The sequence below is a fragment of the Rhineura floridana genome, chromosome 16 (genome assembly GCF_030035675.1).
Source record: "Rhineura floridana isolate rRhiFlo1 chromosome 16, rRhiFlo1.hap2, whole genome shotgun sequence".
Classification (NCBI taxonomy): Eukaryota; Metazoa; Chordata; class Lepidosauria; order Squamata; family Rhineuridae; genus Rhineura; species Rhineura floridana.
This window is the reverse complement of record NC_084495.1, coordinates 36,888,168-36,906,756: the sequence shown is the minus strand read 5'-3', so window position 1 is coordinate 36,906,756 and position 18,589 is coordinate 36,888,168. Positions and strand designations below refer to the sequence as shown.

The window sequence follows — 18,589 nt, the reverse complement described above, 5'->3', positions numbered from 1 at the left end:
TGGTATCTGTATAGATCAGCCCTGGAGTGGATGGGGGGGGGGGGCTGTTGCTGCAATCTGGCTGGAGTTTGCTCTGCATTCCACGTGGCTGCCTGTTGCCTGAATTTGCTTTGCTTTTGCACAGGGAGGAGTTGGTAGAAGGGTCTGAGGTGTGTCCCTCTTCAAGCTCCCCAAACGCACAATCTGGTAAAAACTGATTGCCTGCGCATTCTTCTAGGTGATGAAAGTAGCGGAGAAGGGAGCGGCAGCGGCTGCGAGTTGCAGCAATGTTCCCCTGAATTTGTGTTCAACATAACAGAAGTGAAACGGGATAACAAGCAAATGGACAAAATAGCCGACGACGCGGCCGCCAGCAGAGTGGGTCTTTCGGGAGCCGCCTTCCTTGCCAGCGTCCTCATCTTCCTCGCTGGGCAACGACAGTGGAGATAACTGTGCCACTTTTTGCTTTTTTGTTTTTTTTAAAGAGGGGGGCAAAATGACTCTTATTAAAACAAAACAAAAAATAGTTAAAAGGCACCTGACCTCACTTTTATACCATCTAGTGACTTTTGGGGGTGGGGGTGGGTCATTTGTAAGTTAACGGACAACAGTGTACAGTTTTTACGGTGTTGCCGCTTTTCCAGCCTTTTGGGAAGGGGAAAACGGAACGCAAGGATTTTGGACCAGTTAGTCTGACCTGTTGACTGAGAAACCACAATAAATGTGGTGGACTAAGTTGTATATACAGGCCTGTAAGTTAGCTTTGCTTTTCTTTTTTTTTTAGTTCAGTTCTCTCTCACCTCTCCCTCGCCCCCACCTTTCCTTTATTTTATTTTAGTCTCTATTTCCTGCCAAAAAAAACCAAACTAGAAAAAAACAACCCAGAGTCCTCTCTTGGCATGTATCGAGGGTGATGTCGTTTTCCTGAAATACGAAATTATCTGTACAGAAGCAAAGGTTTCTTTTTTTTTAATTTATCATATTTCGTGGGCAGTGAAAGAAGCTGCCTCTCAAGCAACAGAAGTCGCTTTGTGTAATTAAGTTCCCACATGTCTCCGTTACGCTAGATGGCTTACCTAAGAGAGAAGAGGGGCTTGGTTTTTTTCAGGGGGGGAGGGATTCCAATCTTTAGAACAGAATGTAAATGGTTAGGGTTGCACTCCTTCTTGCCGGCTGCAGAAAGCCCTCATCATCGCCTCCTCCTCCTCCTCCTCCTCTTCCTCTGCCCACCCTTCCCAAGCAAATTATCCAACCACATTTGTGAGATCCCCCCCTTTTACTGGAAGAGATTCCACACTGTTCTAGTGCCCAATTGTTCCTGGTAGCCCTTCCTCTTGATGGGTCTTTGACAAGTGGCCCATCAGCCAAAGCTCTGTTCTGTTGCCTTGGTGTCCTGCTGGAATTGCCTCTCTGCAAGGAATCTTGAAAGGGGATTTGGTGAGAACTGGCCCCAGGTGACATATGTTAGAGCAACCTTTCCTAACTTGGTGCCTCCCAGATGTTGCTGGACCCCAACTCCCATCAGTTCCAGCCAGCATGGCCAATGGTCAGAGATGATGGGAGTCTCAGTACAACAACATCTAGAGGGCACCAGCTTGGGGAGGCTATGGGTTTACCCTGGGTTTCAGGACCAGATTTTGGAGGACAGGTGATGCTGTGAGATTTCATTGGGAGGGAAGGCAGGCTGCTGGCACGGGCAGGATTGGTGGCCTCTCCTTCAAAGTTCCCACTTACCTCTGTCCCCAAATATGAAGCTGTGTCACCATAACTGGCAGCTGTTGAACAAATGTATATTTTTTTAATTGAATTTAAATCACTAGAAATAGAATTACACAAGTTAAGTCTGCAGAAAGACTAAAAACTATTCTGGAAGCTTCTCATGGCTGAGCAGCCGCTGGCATCCAGCTGAGTTCCTCCAGTTCTGAAAACAATTGGCTGAGAGTAAAAAGGAGGATGAATGAGCGAAATGAGAAGGTTTTATTACAGTCCAGAGCTGTATTGCATGGATTGGGAGGAGGGGGCGTGTTTGGGGTGTTCCGTTCTATTTTTATACTGAAACATTTACTTGGTAGATAGGGTCAGGATTGTTGTCATATTCCCTCCCCCCCAAAAAACAATTACCTCTTAAAAGAACTTTTGTATAAAAGATGGAATCATCTTGGCTTAGATACTATAATAAAATCATTCCCCAGAGGCATAATATTTCCAGAAGCAGCCAGTTTATTTATTAAAATGCCATGTTACTAAACTAGACATAATTCTGGCTAGATGCTTGATGTTTCTATTTGTTTCTTCTGTTGTAGAAAGCCGGTCACAAAAGCAGAAGACCTGAGAGAGGTTATAATTTTATGCATTGTACGGGGTGGGAGGTGGAATGGATTGTAAATAACTATATGTTGCTTTCTTGCAAGGAGTTGCAGGGGGAAAATGTCGATGACTAAGAAACTACCTCAGTTCTGAGGAATTTCCCTTCTAGCGTTCTTTTTCTTTTTCTTTTTTTTTAAGTGCTATTACATTGATGATAAAAATGCAAGCAGGGCCTTCAGCACTCAGCCAAAGGAGTGATCCCCTACAGACCTTGCTAGGTTGCTTTTAATTTAGAGCATCAAACTAAGCCCAGCTCTTTTCCTTTCAGATCTCATCCCTGACAAAGGGATTTCAGGCTAACCTTTCTGCCAAAAACTCCTAATCAACTGGATTTGGATGTATAGCTTCCCCCTCCCCTCCTTGTTTTGTCACTTTTTTTTAAGAAAAAAATTTAAGTGGGCTTATTATATGAATTTCAGTTGTGAAATATCACAAATCAACCTTAAGCGTGTGGGTTTCTTGGGTGACTCTTAGTAAGGTCTAACTGGATAACTATTGCTCTTTTATTTTTTGGCTAATGAGCCAATGAGATTTAAATGGGTTGTGGTGAAAATTGGTTTTTTTTGGGGGGGGAGGAGTTGGGAGAAATAAAACTGAGCTGAGAGGACAAAATGGGTTACACAAGAGCCTGGTCTCCAAAAGAATTAGACTTTTCTGGAGTCTCCGCTTGGGGTCTGTGTAGAAGGCTGGCTCACGTAGCATCTCCGTTGCTTGACGATCACGTCATGTGTGAACAGTTGGTCACCAGGGCAACTTCACTGAAAGAACTTGTGATATGCTCTCTCAAGCCCTTGTGAAGTGCCCAGATGTAGAAATGGGGGGGGGCACTTGCAAGAGCCCTGCCCCACAAAGCCCTCCCATGTTATTTTTAAAAGGCTTGTAAATTCTGCTCTTTAAAACAATGACAAAAACACCCCTCCCCCCAAAAAACCTTAATCCTTTTATAACTAACAGCCTACTGATTATTATTCAATAAATTGTATTTTGAGAAGGATGAGGAGAATTGAGCAACTCAAAGCACCAAAGCCGTAACTGGAACGTGTTTATTTGGATGGGCTTTTTCTTTACTTTTTTCCTGACTCCTCCCCCCCCCCCAAAAAAGGTGTCTCCATTTTATAAAAGAACGTGTCATCTCAGAGGCTACAGAATTCAGAGTAAACATAGAATGACAAAATCTGCGCTTTCTGTTTTTCTTTTTAATGCTGTGGTCTATACATGAATTCATGAGTTAAATGTGGGTACATAAACTCAGTGCTTTTGCAGAAGTCTGGTCAGGATTGTTCCACCATAACGGTGGCTAAATGATTTAGAACTGTGAGTCTCCACATTGTTTTTGTTATGCAACTAGAGGAGTTTCTAGTCCTCATGGATCCCGTGGGAAGTTTCAAAGCCATCCAGATTGTGAAACTATCAAGGAACAGAGAAGGCAGTGTGCCTGTGTGTGATTGTTTTGCGCTGCACATAGCACTGAGTTGTGGTTCTAGGATAGAGCAACAATCCATCTAGATTCCCTGCAAGTCATCCAAAGAGCTGAGAGTAGTTCCCAAGCCAAGTCTGGGGGGAGGTGGGTGGTTGAGGCCCTTCAGACTTGGCTGGCGCCTCCAAACTCTCTGCAGATCACAAGGTTTCCTTGGCATCAAAGTGAGCATGGAAGAGGCAGTCCTTCTAGGTAGAAAATCTGAATGCCCCATGCTCTGGGAGGTTGCTTTCTTCAAAGGATCCGAAGAGAACCATGGCCGGGAGTTACTTTCAAGTCTGTTCAAACCCATTGAACTAAACTCTTCCAGCATTGAGGCTGGACTGTCGCAGAACTCATCTGGTGGGCCTTTGGTTCCCTGGAAAAGGTCTCTGATGCCCATTCCTTAAGGGCCCCAAAGGGTTGTTATTGTTCATGACATTTTCACACATGTTCGTCAGCTGCCTAGCCGCAACACATGTTCAAGCGTCTTACTTTTGAAGTTGTGCTTTAGTGCTGTCTTATGCAAGGAGTTATGAAATAGTCAGGCACTCAGGGTGAACAGGGGTCACCGTCGGTCATCTAGCCCAGGAATCTTCAGCCTTTTGAGGATCCACCACCTTTCATTCCAAACTGCAACCGGTGGATAGAGGGGGAGGCCATTCCAGATTTTTCAACTAGATGCATCATTTTCCCTTCTCTCTTTGGGTCTGGGGTGGGGGAAATGGTTTGGGCCAACAGGCTGGATCTAAAACTCCCCCATCCCATGCAGGCCACTTTGACAGTTGGGTGGGTTCACCCACCTTCTGCCCGCATGTCAGGAGATCCAACTTCAAGAAAAGAATCATGATTCAAGCTGTGATTGCAAAGGAAAAATTGATTTTCCCAGGCCTGACAGCATATATGACCTTAGGCCTGGGAAAGGTGGGTGTGGTTAGCCCAAAATAACCTGATAGGCCTAATTAGGCCTGAGAACCACCATTTCCCCTCTAGGGTGACCGTAGGGGCCTTATATTTTTAACCATTTTTTATAGGAAGCAGAAGATTTGCATTGCATCTGCAGCTTCGCAGGGCTTTTAAAAAGCTGCATTGACTGAATAGGTGGGCAGAAGGGGGCAATCAAAATGATCACAGGGTTGGAGCAATTCCCCTGTAAGGAATTTGGGGCTTTGTCGTGTACAGAAAAGGCAATTAAGGGAAGACATGATAGAAGTGTATAAAATTCTGCATGGTGTGGGGAAAGAGGACAGAGAGAAGATTTTCTCCCTGTCCCATTGTTCTAAAACCCTGAGTAATAGCCAAAGCGGCCAAACATTAGGAGATTCTGGACAGGTAAAAGGAAGCACTTTTTCACACAGCACATAGATAAACTATGGAACTCACTCCCACAAGTTGTAATGTTTGCCATCATGTTAGACGCTTTAGATAAATTTATGGAGGACAAGGCTATCAGTGGCGGCTAGTGATGAAGGCTATATTGCCTCCAGTATCAGAGACAGTCTACCTGTGAGTACTAGTTGCTGGGAATCATAAGCACAGAGAGTTGCTGTTGCACTCTGGTGCTGCTTTGGGGCATCTGGTTGACTACTATGAGTACAGGATGCTGGACTAGATGGGCCCTCTTTGGCCTCATAGTTAGGCTCTTAATGTTCTTATGAACAGGGCTGTTGCTTGATTAATGGAATTTTAGCCAATTGAGTTGAAAGGGATAACCCGAACTTTCAAGGAGCTGTCCACAGCCATCACTGGATCAAGACCAAAACTCCCTACCTGTGCAATGTGGAAAGATCCTTTCTGCCCAGTTCATTCCGGATCTTCTAGCATTGACAGGATGCCCTTCCATCAATGATTCTCAGAGTTGTACTTCTCCACTTTGGGCTCCAGTGGAGGCAGGGGAGGTCCAGGGCATGCAGCTTCGGAGTTGCTCCAGCGTGCTAACTGTGCACACAAACTTGGAAGACGAAAACACCTGACCTTTTTTTAATACTGCTCAAATGCAATACGAAAAACACCTTCCTTCTTAATTTTGGGGGTGGGGGTGAGGATCATCGTTAAGCATGAATATAGCATAAGCACGGGCTTTCAAAATTTTAAGAAGTGGAAATGTTACCCAACACCGCTTTATTTTGCGGGCTTTATGCATGCGATGTAAGCAAACATGCGCGTTCTGTGACATGTTTACTGGAGGATGCAGGGCTGGCTGTGCCATTAGTCAAAGTGGGGCAGCTGCCTCAGGCAGTGGGGCTGGGAAATATCGCGTAGCAGTGAGGAGTTGGAGGACAGAGCTGTGTGCCCCATGCACAACCTTCTAAGCTTGCCTCCTGCCCTCAAACATGGGCGATGCTGTCCTGTTGCCAAAGTTGCGGTAAGATCCCACTCCCCATCTGCCTGACTTCTGCAGGTGGAATTGGGGCCGGGGGGGAGGATATTGTCCATCTCAGCCAGCACAAGGTTTGGGGCTGGCCCTGGGTATCTTGCTGAACCCAGTCTAGTTTGGCTAGCCAGTGGGAGTGAGGAACTGCCTTGCTCAAGGTGATGAAGTCCTTTTCCTCATCCCTGCCAACAAAATCCAGCAATTGCTCTGGTGTCTTGAGATTTCAGTATGCATTGTTCACACACTTTGTGCAGTGATAAGGGCAGAAACTTCCCTCCCCTCCCCCCCAACAATGAAAAATGCTGGCATGGAGTTTTTCTGCCCTTCTGCATAACTGCACTATGAACACAGCCCCGGATATTGGGGCCATTCACAGTTTCAGCCGTGACTCTGCTGGAGAACAAGAGGTGGAAGATGAGTCCATGTGTATTAATAGTGCAATCAAGATAATACTTTTTGTCTAGCGGTGCCGTGTCCAATCCCAAAAAACCCAAATGTCTGGTCTCCATCTGGCTTGTGGCTGCTTTCTCAGCACAGGAAGCTTTGAGGAATTGTTTGGGATGAATGCTGTACAGCATGTTCCACAGAGGGGGAAAGAACCAGATAATTACCCACTGGCTTTTCCCCCAGAAAGTTTTCTGCCTTTTTCTTGCAATGTGATGTGGATGTGGGCCAGTTTGTTGCCATGAGTGACCCAGCCCACAGCAATTGCATAGCTGGTGCCCTCCTCCTGTCTTGGCAAAGGGGCTTACTCAGCCTTTTGCATGGCTTTGGGCTGGATTAAACAATCTCTTTCCCCTGTGTGTGTGTTTGTTTTTTCAAGTCCCGGGCTAGAATGTCAGGCTAAGAGTGCTGTAGCATTAAAGGTGATGCTTGTGGAAAGCGGTTCTTTTCAATCTCTTTTCTGGACACCTTGGGTAGGGACACACACTGTTCTGCTGGTTTGAATGCATCTCCACCTCTCTTTTCTGAAAATGGCACATGACAACGCTAGTCACACCCCACACCTTTTCACTGTAAAACCTCATGGGATCAGCTTGAGTGTGTGTGTGTGTTTAAGGGTAGAACCACAGTTGCCTGTTCTGCCAGTCCCAGCACATGACCTCTCTTCTGAAAACGGGGTCACACAACACTAGACAAACTGCCCCCCCCTTTTTATTGTAAAACCTGGTCGGATCAGCATGAGTGTTGTTGGTTGTTTTAAATTCAGCTTCAAAGAGATTTTGCAACCAATTGGCACATCAGCCTGTTGCCCCTCCAGGCGTGGCTAACGGAAATGCTTTGATCTCGTGACTACTGTGTTTCTACCCTAATTTGCTTCAAAGAGATTTTGCAACTGATTGGCAGATCAACCCATTCCCCCTCCAGGTGTGGCCAGTGCTGTAGGTGATCAGTGCACTCCCAGCCCTTGTTGAAGTTGCCCTTAAGGAAAGGCCCATCTCTGAATTAACAGAGGGGCTGGCTTCGTTCTTGTGCAGCTTCCCTTTAAAAAGGGTGTGTGTGTTTGCAACCAAAATCCTTGTGATCCTCTGATCTGTGCTCAGTTTACAAAAATGTAAAAGTGAACATATATCCAGTACTGTAGTAGCAAATTCATAAGTGCAGGGTCTCTTCCTGATAGCCACAGACACCCCTCCCCTTTTTTGCTGCTGGGTTGAGAATGAGATCCTTGCTAATGCCTTCTCCCACAACAACAGATGTCCCTAGGAGTCAATAAGCATGAAAGGGGAGAGTGTTAGCTACTGAAAAAAGTCTTCTCAGTGGCTGACTCACCTCCTTTCACTCTCATTGGCTCTAAACAGCAGGACAAGGAAGCATGTTAGAAGACTCTTCTCAGTGGCTAACACACTCCCTTTGCATGCTGATTGGCTTGTAGGATGCTGGAGACATTGCAACCCTGCTCCCAAAAAAGTAAAGGGTCATCCTGTCAAGACCCTGGACGACTACACCCCTGCATATATCCTAGGGAAGGGGAGGCTGTGACCCTCCAGAGGTTGCTGGACTCCATCACCCTTAACCACTAGCAATGCTGGCTGGGGCTGATGGGAGGTGGAGTCCAGCAACCTCTGGAAGGTTGCAGGTTCCCTATCCCTGGCCTAAAGTTTTCTCAGTCCTGACATCTGGTGATTACACCTGCTCAGGAGTTCCCAAACCGTGGTCCACAAGCTTCCTTCAGGTGGTCCGCAGAGTGTCTGTGCATATGTGTTTGACAATGGGAGGTGGCACGTCCATCACATTAAATAGTCATATTGATATTTAATTATATTCTTATAGCTTGTTTCATTCCTTGTGTTTTATTGTACTACCTTTTTGAAATCTGTGAATACAACATATTACAAGAACTGAAAGGAGCAATAAGGATGCAATTAAAAATCATGCAGCATCTAGATCAGCACTTTATAATTGCTGCAATGGACAGAAAAATCACTATGTGGTCGGTCAAACCCCTCAGCAACTTTTAAGTGGTCCTTGTTTGGGGGCCACTGCTTTAGATGTACTTATTTATTTGCTAATTTGAAATGTGATGTTGGAGGAGAGCTTTGTGCATACCATGGACTGCGAAAAAGACAAATAATTGGGTGTTAGAACAAATTAAACCAGAACTGTCACTAGAAGCTAAAATGATGAAACTGAGGTTATCATACTTTGGACACATAATGAGAAGACATGATTCACTAGAAAAGACAATAATGCTGGGAAAAACAGAAGGGAGTAGAAAAAGAGGAAGGCCAAACAAGAGGTGGATTGATTCCATATAGGAAGCCACAGACCTGAACTTACAAGATCTGAACAGGGTGGTTCACAACAGATGCTCTTGGAGGTCACTGATTCATAGGGTCACCACAAGTCGTAATCGACTTGAAGGCACATAATAACAACAACAATCTATTTGCTCTCATTTCTAGGGAAAACACTTGAGATAGTACTCTGAGGTGAGGAAGACAGACTCTTCTGTCTGTTGAGAGACAGACGAGTTCATTGGCTTCTCATCAGGGGTGTAGTTGTCCAGGATCTTGGGGGGGGGATCTTCATCCCCCTACGTTTTTGGGAGCAGGGTTCCTATATCTCCAGCATCCTGCAAACCAATCAACATGAAAAGGGAGTGTGTTAGCCACTGAGAAGAGTCTTCTAACATGATTCCTTGTCCTTTCCTGCTGATTGGAGCTTGTCAAAGTGAAAGGAGGTGAGTCAGCCAGTGAGAAGACTCTTTTTAGTACCTAACACTCCCCCCTTTCATGATGATTGGTTCCTAGAGATGTCTATTGTTGTGGGAGAAGGCATTAGCAAGGATCTCATTCTCAACCCAGGAGTAAAAAAGGATGTGTGTGGCTGTGACTATCATGAGAGGACTCTGCACTTCTGAATTTGCCACTACACTACTGCTTCTTGTAATATTTCCAAGGCACGCTAATCTCCTGAATTTTTATGAAAATGTTCATTTTGGTTTTCAGATTCCTAGCCCTGACCAATTAATACTGCTTCTCAATAGCCATTTTTTCCCTTCAGAGTTTTTGCCAGACCCTGCGTTTTCTATTCTCAGCTTCCACAGTCATGAGGACTAGTTAGTGTGCTTTCTTTCTCGAAAACAAAAACTGGTATTCTCAGCTATCAGATCACATCTGTGACCCAGAATGTGTGCATTAAGTAGTAAACACAGGGAAATGTTTGCATGCAATCCTTCTGTCTTGCCAATGAAATTGGGGAGGTGGTTTCGGTGCTTTCCTATGGCTATGACTTCAGTCGTCAAACTCTCCATTAAGGGCAAACTGTGGTTCATCAAAGCCTGTATTTTACACAGCCATTTTGGAGTGAGTGAGGCACTCCTTATTCTGCAGTCTTTTCATACTGACTTGGGACTAACATAAATAAATGTACCTACAACTGGAGTTGAGCATCATTTGCCTTGGCTTCCAAGTGGCCAGAGATTTGTGCACTGTTTCTGGGTGCATTCTGAGAACACATTGGCTTAAAGTATCGTCACCAACCAGATGTCCTCTGGATGTTTTGGACTACAAATCCCACCAGCCCCAGTCAGCACAGCTGATGGGAACTATAGTCCAAAGCATCTGAGGGCACTAGCTTAGCAAAGGCTGGTTTAAAATTTTTCTTTTTCTTTTTTCCCAATCTTGAGGGCAGATTCTCTGCCCATCCAGGTTGCTTTTTAACTACACCAGATGTTCATCCCCACATTAAGCCTGACTTGGTGAGTAATCCAAAGGAAATGCTATTAATTTCAAAGGAATGCAGCCAGTTCTTGGAAGATTTATGGCAGGCTCCAGCTGGAATTGTTAACTATTTGCTTTTGAACCAGTGGTTCTGTTGGGTATGAATCAAATGGCTGCAAAAATTGAGTGCCATTTCCAAAGGAGAAGCTGTGTTTGTCTTTTGCAGCAAAAGCAATAGTCTTATGGCAATTTAAAGACTGCCCAATAAGCTTTTGTGGACTATAGTCCACTTCATCAGCTGCATGAAGTGTTATACTGAGTTTCAGGTACGTATGGAAATGTTTATGGGGCTTGGAGCAAAGTTTGCAAAATGCAAGATCAGAGGAAAATAAAATGCATAAAAGTACAGACAGTAATAATTATGTACTTAACTGTGGAAATTTATTTTTTTTATTTATTTTTTTTAATTTTAAATGCCTCGGTTCATCAAGTGATAGCTTTGAACCTCTTGATGTATTTTGATTCAGCAGTTTTGCATTTGTGATCTTCCTTTGAAGTCCAAGGCAAGGTATCCTGAGAGGCTGAAAGGTGACCCCTCACTGGCTTTTGAATTTTGTCACTTCTGATGTCAGATATTATTTATTTAGACAGTTTATATACTGCTTAATTACAATTGTTTCTAAGCGATTGTATTCTGGATGTGTCGAGACTGGCTTGTTTTGTGCTTTGTAGACTGCAGGAGAGCATGGCTGGCAGATCACAGCATCAAGCAAACCAGAAGATGAGCAGGTGAACCAACTCCTGATGTCATGGATAACATTATTCAGGGCAATCGTTCAAAACATTCTGGGCTGCTAGACAGCATTTCTGAGGCTGTTGCCAGAGAACGACAAAATCTTAAGAGGCATTTTTTGCACATAATGATTTACCTTCCTGGGCACAGAGGGGAGAAGCTTGCACACAATGCCTTTCTGCATTGCCTCATGGACCCATGATTTAATGTACACTTGTGAGTACTCAGTCTCTGCTGAAGTCCAGCACTTCTCCTGCCTGGCCTTGCCCAGATTGTTTCCATACCATTGCCAGGGAAGGAAATGTCTTATTGTATGAGTTCCAGTTTGGCCCTGCCCTTCACCATTCCTGAGCTGATCCCCTGGGTGGGTTACAGCATGCAATATTAACAACAAAATACAACATCCGATAGAATGCAACAGCTAAAGCAACTAAAGCCATCACTTAGAATTCAAGCTATCTTTATTAACAGAATGGACATACTCTCCGTTCAGTTTATAGCTGGCCAGATGAAATCAAGGCCCCTGTAAAAGCCTGCAAACATTTTCAACTGGCACACAGAAAGGTAACCAATGATGGTGCCAGCCGTGCACCAAAAGGGAAGGCACCCATCAGTTGCTTTTGTGGGGAGCGGTCAGCAGAGAAAAAGCCTTTCTGGATGATGATCCTGCCATACTTGTACTTCAGCCCCTATCAAGCTTCTCTGCTGGCCCAAGAAGTAGTCAGGAGAAGGACAGTTTATTATTGTTATATATATAATGCAGGGATATAATCCATGACAAATACAGAGATCAATTGCGTAATCATAATCACCATCATTATTATTTTATGATTTGTTACATTTCTATCACTGTGAATAACATCATGGGTGGGGTGGTTCTAGTAGCTGAGTTGAAGTTGAAATTGTGTTCCCTCTTTTCTACTTTTGCCACATTGACTAGTTGTGTAATAGGATTGTTACAAGGTGTTATATTTATAGTGTTGGGATGGTTTTCGTGTTGCTGTTATAGCTGCCATTTGTTACTTTCTCTATTATTGTTGTATTATTTTGCTTGAAAATAATAATAATAATATTCATTGCATTTATATGCCGCCCCATAGCCAAAGCTCTTGTGCAGATGGGGGCCTCAGCCTATAGCTAAGCCTGGAACAACTGCACATTCCTTCCCAGTTTCCTCCCTGACTCACTTCCCTTTACATCAGGAGTAGGGAACCCTTTTCAGGCCAAGGGCCACATTCCCTTCAGGGCAACTCCCCAGGGACCATATGCCAGGGGTGAGCGGCTGGGGCCAGAGGCAAAAGTGAGTGGAGCAATGCATGTAAAGGTTACCTTTCTGCAAGAGGTTAATTTCTGCACATGCTCAGACATACCCCTCTCCATCCAGGAAAGCAAGAGGTATGATCACAGAGTTCAAGGAAAGCACTTGCAGAGGGTGCAAAGCAGGGCTAGTGAGGGGTGCCGTCTGGGAGCGAGTACTGAAGGCCAGAGGGAGAGGCTTGCGGGGGCCACATTCATCACCAGTCTCAGGCTCCCTGCCCTTCCTCTATAGCCTCTTGTTTATCCTGGGCCAGCTTTTACATTGTGAGGTCATTGGGGCAGGGACCTGTTCCCTTCTACTCTGTAATGCAATAATAGCCGACATAGTGCTTTCCATATGTTGTTGGACTCCAGCTCCCATCATCCCTGGCCATTGGCCATGCTGGCTGGGGCTGATGGGAATTGCAGGCCACATAATCTGGAGGCCACCATGTTGGCTACCTCTGCTGCAAAAGGCCATGGACACTGATGGTGCTGCATAAATAACAATAACACTACTACACTGATGCACAATGATGGTGCACAATTTTGCACTAAGAGTTGTGAGCTTGCCTTCCCCAACTTGAGTTTGCTTGTTCCAGGCATCCAACAGCTAATCTTTACCGCTGGGGATATTAGGGGCCTGCAGGGGAGGGGAGAGGAAGTTTGGCTCAGTGGGGCTTCAGATTTCGGAATGTCTTCTGCAAATATTTCAGTACAAATAGTTGGCCATGGAAAAAGGGAGGGGTGGATTTCCTGTTATAAACTAAATAAACATTATGTCACAGACAGTTTAGATTTAATTAATTCTGACTCAATTTAGATGGATTAGATGCAGTTTATCAGGCACAACGATCCTGTGCTGGCATTTTTCTCCTTCCCTTCGGCAATGGGCAAATTGAAAACTTTTTTAAAAATTGCCAAATGATGAGGAGAGGATTTCCTCTAGAGCTTTGATAAATGTTGCAGCAAAGTCTGCCAAAAAAATTCTATTTGAAGATAATTTTTCAGAGAAGAGGTTTTAGGTTTTAATTTGAAAAGCCACTTTAAACTTCTTTGTGACAGGGATTGCATTCGTTCCATAATTTTTCAAAAAAAACATGCCCTTCCCCTCCTTTTCTGCACATTGAAGAGAAGCACATAAACTGAGCTCACACAACTATGTAGCAGGAGAGGAAGAGGAAGATCTACAGGTGCAGACTCCAAACAGCTGTAATGAAAAGAAATGAAGGATTCAGAAGGAAACCAAACCGCTGTCACACTGGAAATGACAACAGTTCAGGACAAGGCTTTGCATTAACCACATAGGGGGCTGCTGTGTAGGATGGGGTGGAAACCTAGGAAACGGTCTTATACTGCCTCAGACCATTGGCCCCCTAGCGCAGTGTTTGTCTGCCAGTGGGATTTCAGGGAGGAGATGCCGGGGACTGAACCTGAGACCTCCTCCATGCAAAGTAGGCAACTGGCATTTTGCTCTTTTAGATCTAGGCTCTGGGCAGTCTTTTTGAAACAGTTCACTGGGATGTACAGTGGTTCCCCCTCTTGTTTTTGTAGTGGGGATGAATCTATGGGTCAGGGGTGGGGCTGCATTTCCCCAATGTTCACATTTCAGGGGCCATATGCAAAAGTTAGAGGTGCGCACACACACACACACACACCCTGTGTCCAGGCAAGCGAAAAAAAGAAAAGGAAAGGCATTATGACAGTTCAAGGGCACATTCCAGTTTTAGGCAAAAGCACTTGAGGAAGGCATCGATCAGGGCCAGTGTGGGGTGTGGCTTGGGATGAGTTGCAAGGGCCACCAAGAAGGGACTGGAGGGCCGCATTCAGAGGCCCAGGCTGAGGTTCCCCACCCCTGCTAAAGGCTGAAGAAATCCCCAGCCACAGGTGCCTACCAAGTGATGGCTTGCTTGTGAAAAGGAGCTGTCGCAGATTATTAATCACGCCCAGCATGCTGGGGAGGCCGTTCTGAATGGGGGCGAAACTGGGACAGCTCTGTCTCTCAGCTGCTGCTGCAGCCATTAACGGACCAGAGACCAAGTGGCGCAAGCCAGGCCTGACATCACACCGCCTTGATTGAGGCTGCATACACACCATACATTGAAAGCACATGACTTCTACCAAAGACTTCTGGGAACTGTCGTTTGTTAAGTGTGCTGGGAAGTGTAGCTCTGGGAGGGGTAAACTAATGTTCCCAGGATTCTTTGGGGGAAAGTTTTAACTGTGTATGGTGTGTAATGCAGTAATCAGTAATGCAGCTGAAGCTGTCTTATGCACAGTTCTGTATGGTAGCCTAACTGGCAGCAATTCCAGAAATTAAATTTGCAAGAATGTTTCATGGAACACAATGGCATCTGAGAAGGATAGGCAATTTATCGTTCTTCTTCTGTAGTTATCTGTAGCTATCATCCATACTGTCCATTTAAGAACATACCCTGAAGTCTAAATTTAGAGAAGAAACTGCCTTTTGTATAGACACCAGACCAGTGGCATCATTAGCAGGTAGAACAGAAACACTTATCTAAATTACAATATGTGTTCCAGTATGTGATAAAAAGCAGCCTAGGAATCTGCCTGATAATGGGTTGCACTCTTTATCCATTTAGCTTGATATTGAGTGGCAGCTGCTCTCTGGAGTCTCAGCAAGAGAAAGGGCGCTTCCCATTGTCTGTTGTTGTTGTTATGTGCCTTCAAGTCGATTTTGACTTATGGCGACCCTCTGAATCAGCGACCTCCAACTGCATCTGTCATGAACCACCCTGTTCAGACCTTGTAAGTTCAGGTCTGTAGCTTCCTTTATGGAATCAATCCATCTCTTGTTTGGCCTTCCTCTTTTTCTACTCCCTTCTGTTTTTCCCAGCGTTATTGTCTTTCCTAGTGAATCATCTCATTATGAGTTCAAAGTATGATAACCTCAGTTCATCTGCTACCAGATCCTTTTGATTGGAGGTGTCAGCTAGAGGGATTGAACTTGAGACATTATGCATGTGAAACAGTTGCTTTACTAGTGAGCTTTTGCACCTTTCATAAAGAAATATTGGCTTGGCAAAGGATGGCTGTTAGAGGAGTCTTTCTGGAGTGTGCCTGTGTGTTCGAAACAGCTATATACACTGAGGCACAAAGGACATGTCCAACCTATGGAAATGTATGCATGCCAGACTGCAATGTGTCACCACCAGGCATTCACCAGGCAAGCCTTAAATTTGCAAAGTGGCACGATCCCTCAGTAACTCCAGATTTCCACCAGGTGGCATTGCACTGCCAAATTAGTTCAGACCAGCAGTTGAAACTGGCCAAGATCCAAAATCTGGGGACACCAATGAAGTGATGTTAGAGGCATTTTTCTCAAATGCCGCATGCAAGACTGCTTTTGAAATGCAGGGGCTTTCAAAAGCAGTTTGAGATGTTCCCTCACTCCAAATCCTGACCGGCTAACACAGGTCTTTTTTTGGTGCACTTGGATCTCTCTACAAGAATCTTCTTCAAGACGTTTGTACAAACAAACTGGGAGGTCTGATCTGCATCTCCTCCTCCTCCCTAGCCCTGATTGCTCTCCCTCAGTATTATTGGTTGATTGATTGATTGATTGATTGCATTTGTATACCACCCCATAGCTGAAGCTCTCTGGGCAGTTTACAACAATTAAAAACATTAAAAACAAATATACAAATTTAAAAACACATTTTTTAAAAAGCAATGTAAAAACACATGCTAGTCTTATTTTATTGACATATTTATTATTATGGCCTTTATGCCCCACCTTTCCTTTAAGGAGCTCAAGGTGATATGTGTGGTTCTCACCTCATATTACCCTCACCTGCTGTGAGACTCCAGATGTTGGTGGATTCCATAATGGAAGCTCATATGTACACGTGTTCATGTAAGTAGATATTACAGTCACCTAATGTCATTTGATTGGTTTAGAAATACCGCAGAAAGGCTTAACCTTTATGTAATGCTTTTAAGGGAATGGTATGATTGGTGAAATAGGATCCCATGCTATTTTGAAACTGTATAAAAGACCCAAGCAGACAGTGGTGCATCGCAATCTTTGCCACGTGTTCTGGTGAGGCTGACCCTGCGTAAGCTTGTATCAAATAAAGGTCTACTTTTTGCCTGAAGACTGTGTTCTCTAAACTCTTCAAGGACCCCCAGTCCAAGAACCCAAAGTTCTCCATCACCGGCACGGCCAGTGGCCAGGGATGATAGGAGTTGTCGGCTGGCAGCAACTGGAGGACCCAAGGGGTTAACCATCATAAGAACCTACGAACAGCCTGCTGGATCAGGCCAAAGGGGGGCATCTGATCCAGCATCCAGTTCTCCCAGTGCCCATCCAGATGGAAGCAAGACCTGAGTGCATGCTCTGAGGGGAAGCCCGAAAGCAGAACCATCCCTGCTCTAATGGCTCAAACTCTTGAATGCCTCATTGGAACTCCAAATTAGCATATGAAGAATTGGAATCACACACACAGGACATAGAACTCATGAGCTGAGGTTCAAGCAGAAATGCTTGTAGGTGATAAGTTATTTTGTCAATTTCAGCCGCGGCAAGTACCTGCCAGGCCATGGCCCTGTGTGGCTTTTGCCTGCTGTTTCCTCTTTAACAGGGTGGATTGAAGAGCGTGCTACGTGCTTTCATACCTGCCATGAATGCAGAAAGTGTTTAAGTGACTGCCTCAAACATGTGAAATATGGGGAGTGTTGAGTTGCACACAGGCCAGTAAAGTCACTGGGTGAAATTTACAGCACTTTGTCAAAATGTTATGAGTGCGTTGGAAGGGGTGTTTATGGAATAAATAAGTAAGAGGAAAAATACTTCTCCCCTTCATGATTTTAAGCCACTTGTCATTTGCTGGCTCCTATCTTACCATATCGCAGAGGAGCTTGCTATTGCTTTGCTCGGGGCTTTCATCTTTTAAAAAATTATATATATATATATATATTTTAAAATCTTTAAAATCTAAGAATATTGCTGGGTTAGGCCATGGACAGATTTAGCCCTGCAGAGGCCAGCCAGATGGGTTTGGGAAGCCTACAAGCGGGTCACATGGGCAGGGTCAGCTGTGGGTTTGGGGAGCTCTTGAGCATGGCATTCTCCAGGGGTCTCTCTCCCTCAGTGATTTACCTCCCCACTATAGCAAGTCCAGGGAGCTCTTGTCAGCAGGCTCCCTTGCTGGGCTGTCTTGCTCAATTATGCTGACCTTTGATGCATGAAGGGAACAGCCCTTCCTTGCAACTTTCCCCCAGCACCAAGTTTTCAAAGGTATACTGCCCCTGTAAAATGGATGCTTCATTAGCTGCCGTGACATATAGCCACTATGATAGACCCATCTTCTTCCTCTAAGAAGCCTGTGCTGTCTGAGTTAGTGGCCATGAGCACATTATGGAGCAGCAAATTCCATTATTTAATTACGAGCCAGGCTTAAGTTTTAGAACTTAATTCAAAAGGGATGTTTTTGAACATTGCACATCACAAGCAGAGCAAAGCTGGTGGGTGTTTGCTGCATTTTCTTTTGTGAAAAGCGCAATTTTTTATTCCTAGAAAGCATCTGGCAGTTTGGATAGAGTTCTTAATGATCTGTATCCTCCAGATTTCAGGAGGGTTTGGAGATTAATGACTGCTGTTCTGGCCCACCCCGCTTTATTTTATTATGTATCTGGTGAGTTAGAGCATGCACATACATTGTATAACAGAGAGAGTCTGCAACACATGCTTGAAAGAGATAGTTTTGGGTGGGGGGAGAGAGGGAGACACCCAAAGCTGAGATCACAGAGAGTTTTAGCCAGAAACAGCCGCCACACCCAAGAATCATGAGTTCCAGAACAAACCACGCAGCAATTGTTTTAGTTTTTTTCTCTAGTTTTTTTTTTTAAAGGCTTTTCTTTCGTAACCCTTTATTTTAATATTCCGGTTTGTAATCAACCCCTATGCTCCATTGTAAGGTTCAATTGCAAGAAAATGGTGTAAGAACAACAGAACAGCCAAAGGTCCATTGGATGCAGCATCCTGTTGTCGCAGTGGCCAACCAGTTGCCCGTTATGGGAAGCCTGCAAGCTATGGGAAGGACCTGAGCGCAACAGCAACTCTCCCCGTTTGTGATTCCCAGCCAGGGGTGTATTTGTCCATGGCCTCAGGGGGGTCTTAGACTCCTTAGTTG

The 18,589-nt window shown here is 44.7% G+C and overlaps 1 protein-coding gene across 2 annotated transcripts in view; it reads left to right on the top strand.

Moving 5' to 3' along the window:
• Positions 1-3,520, top strand: part of GPC4 (glypican 4) — an 89,221-nt gene extending 85,701 nt beyond the window's left edge. For both annotated transcript variants that reach the window (XM_061598522.1, XM_061598523.1), the window contains exon 9: positions 218-3,520. In XM_061598522.1, the coding sequence (XP_061454506.1) occupies positions 218-429 (212 nt within the window). In that variant the 3' untranslated portion in view covers positions 430-3,520. The remainder of the gene's footprint in view (positions 1-217) is intronic.
• The last annotated feature ends 15,069 nt before the right edge of the window (positions 3,521-18,589 follow it).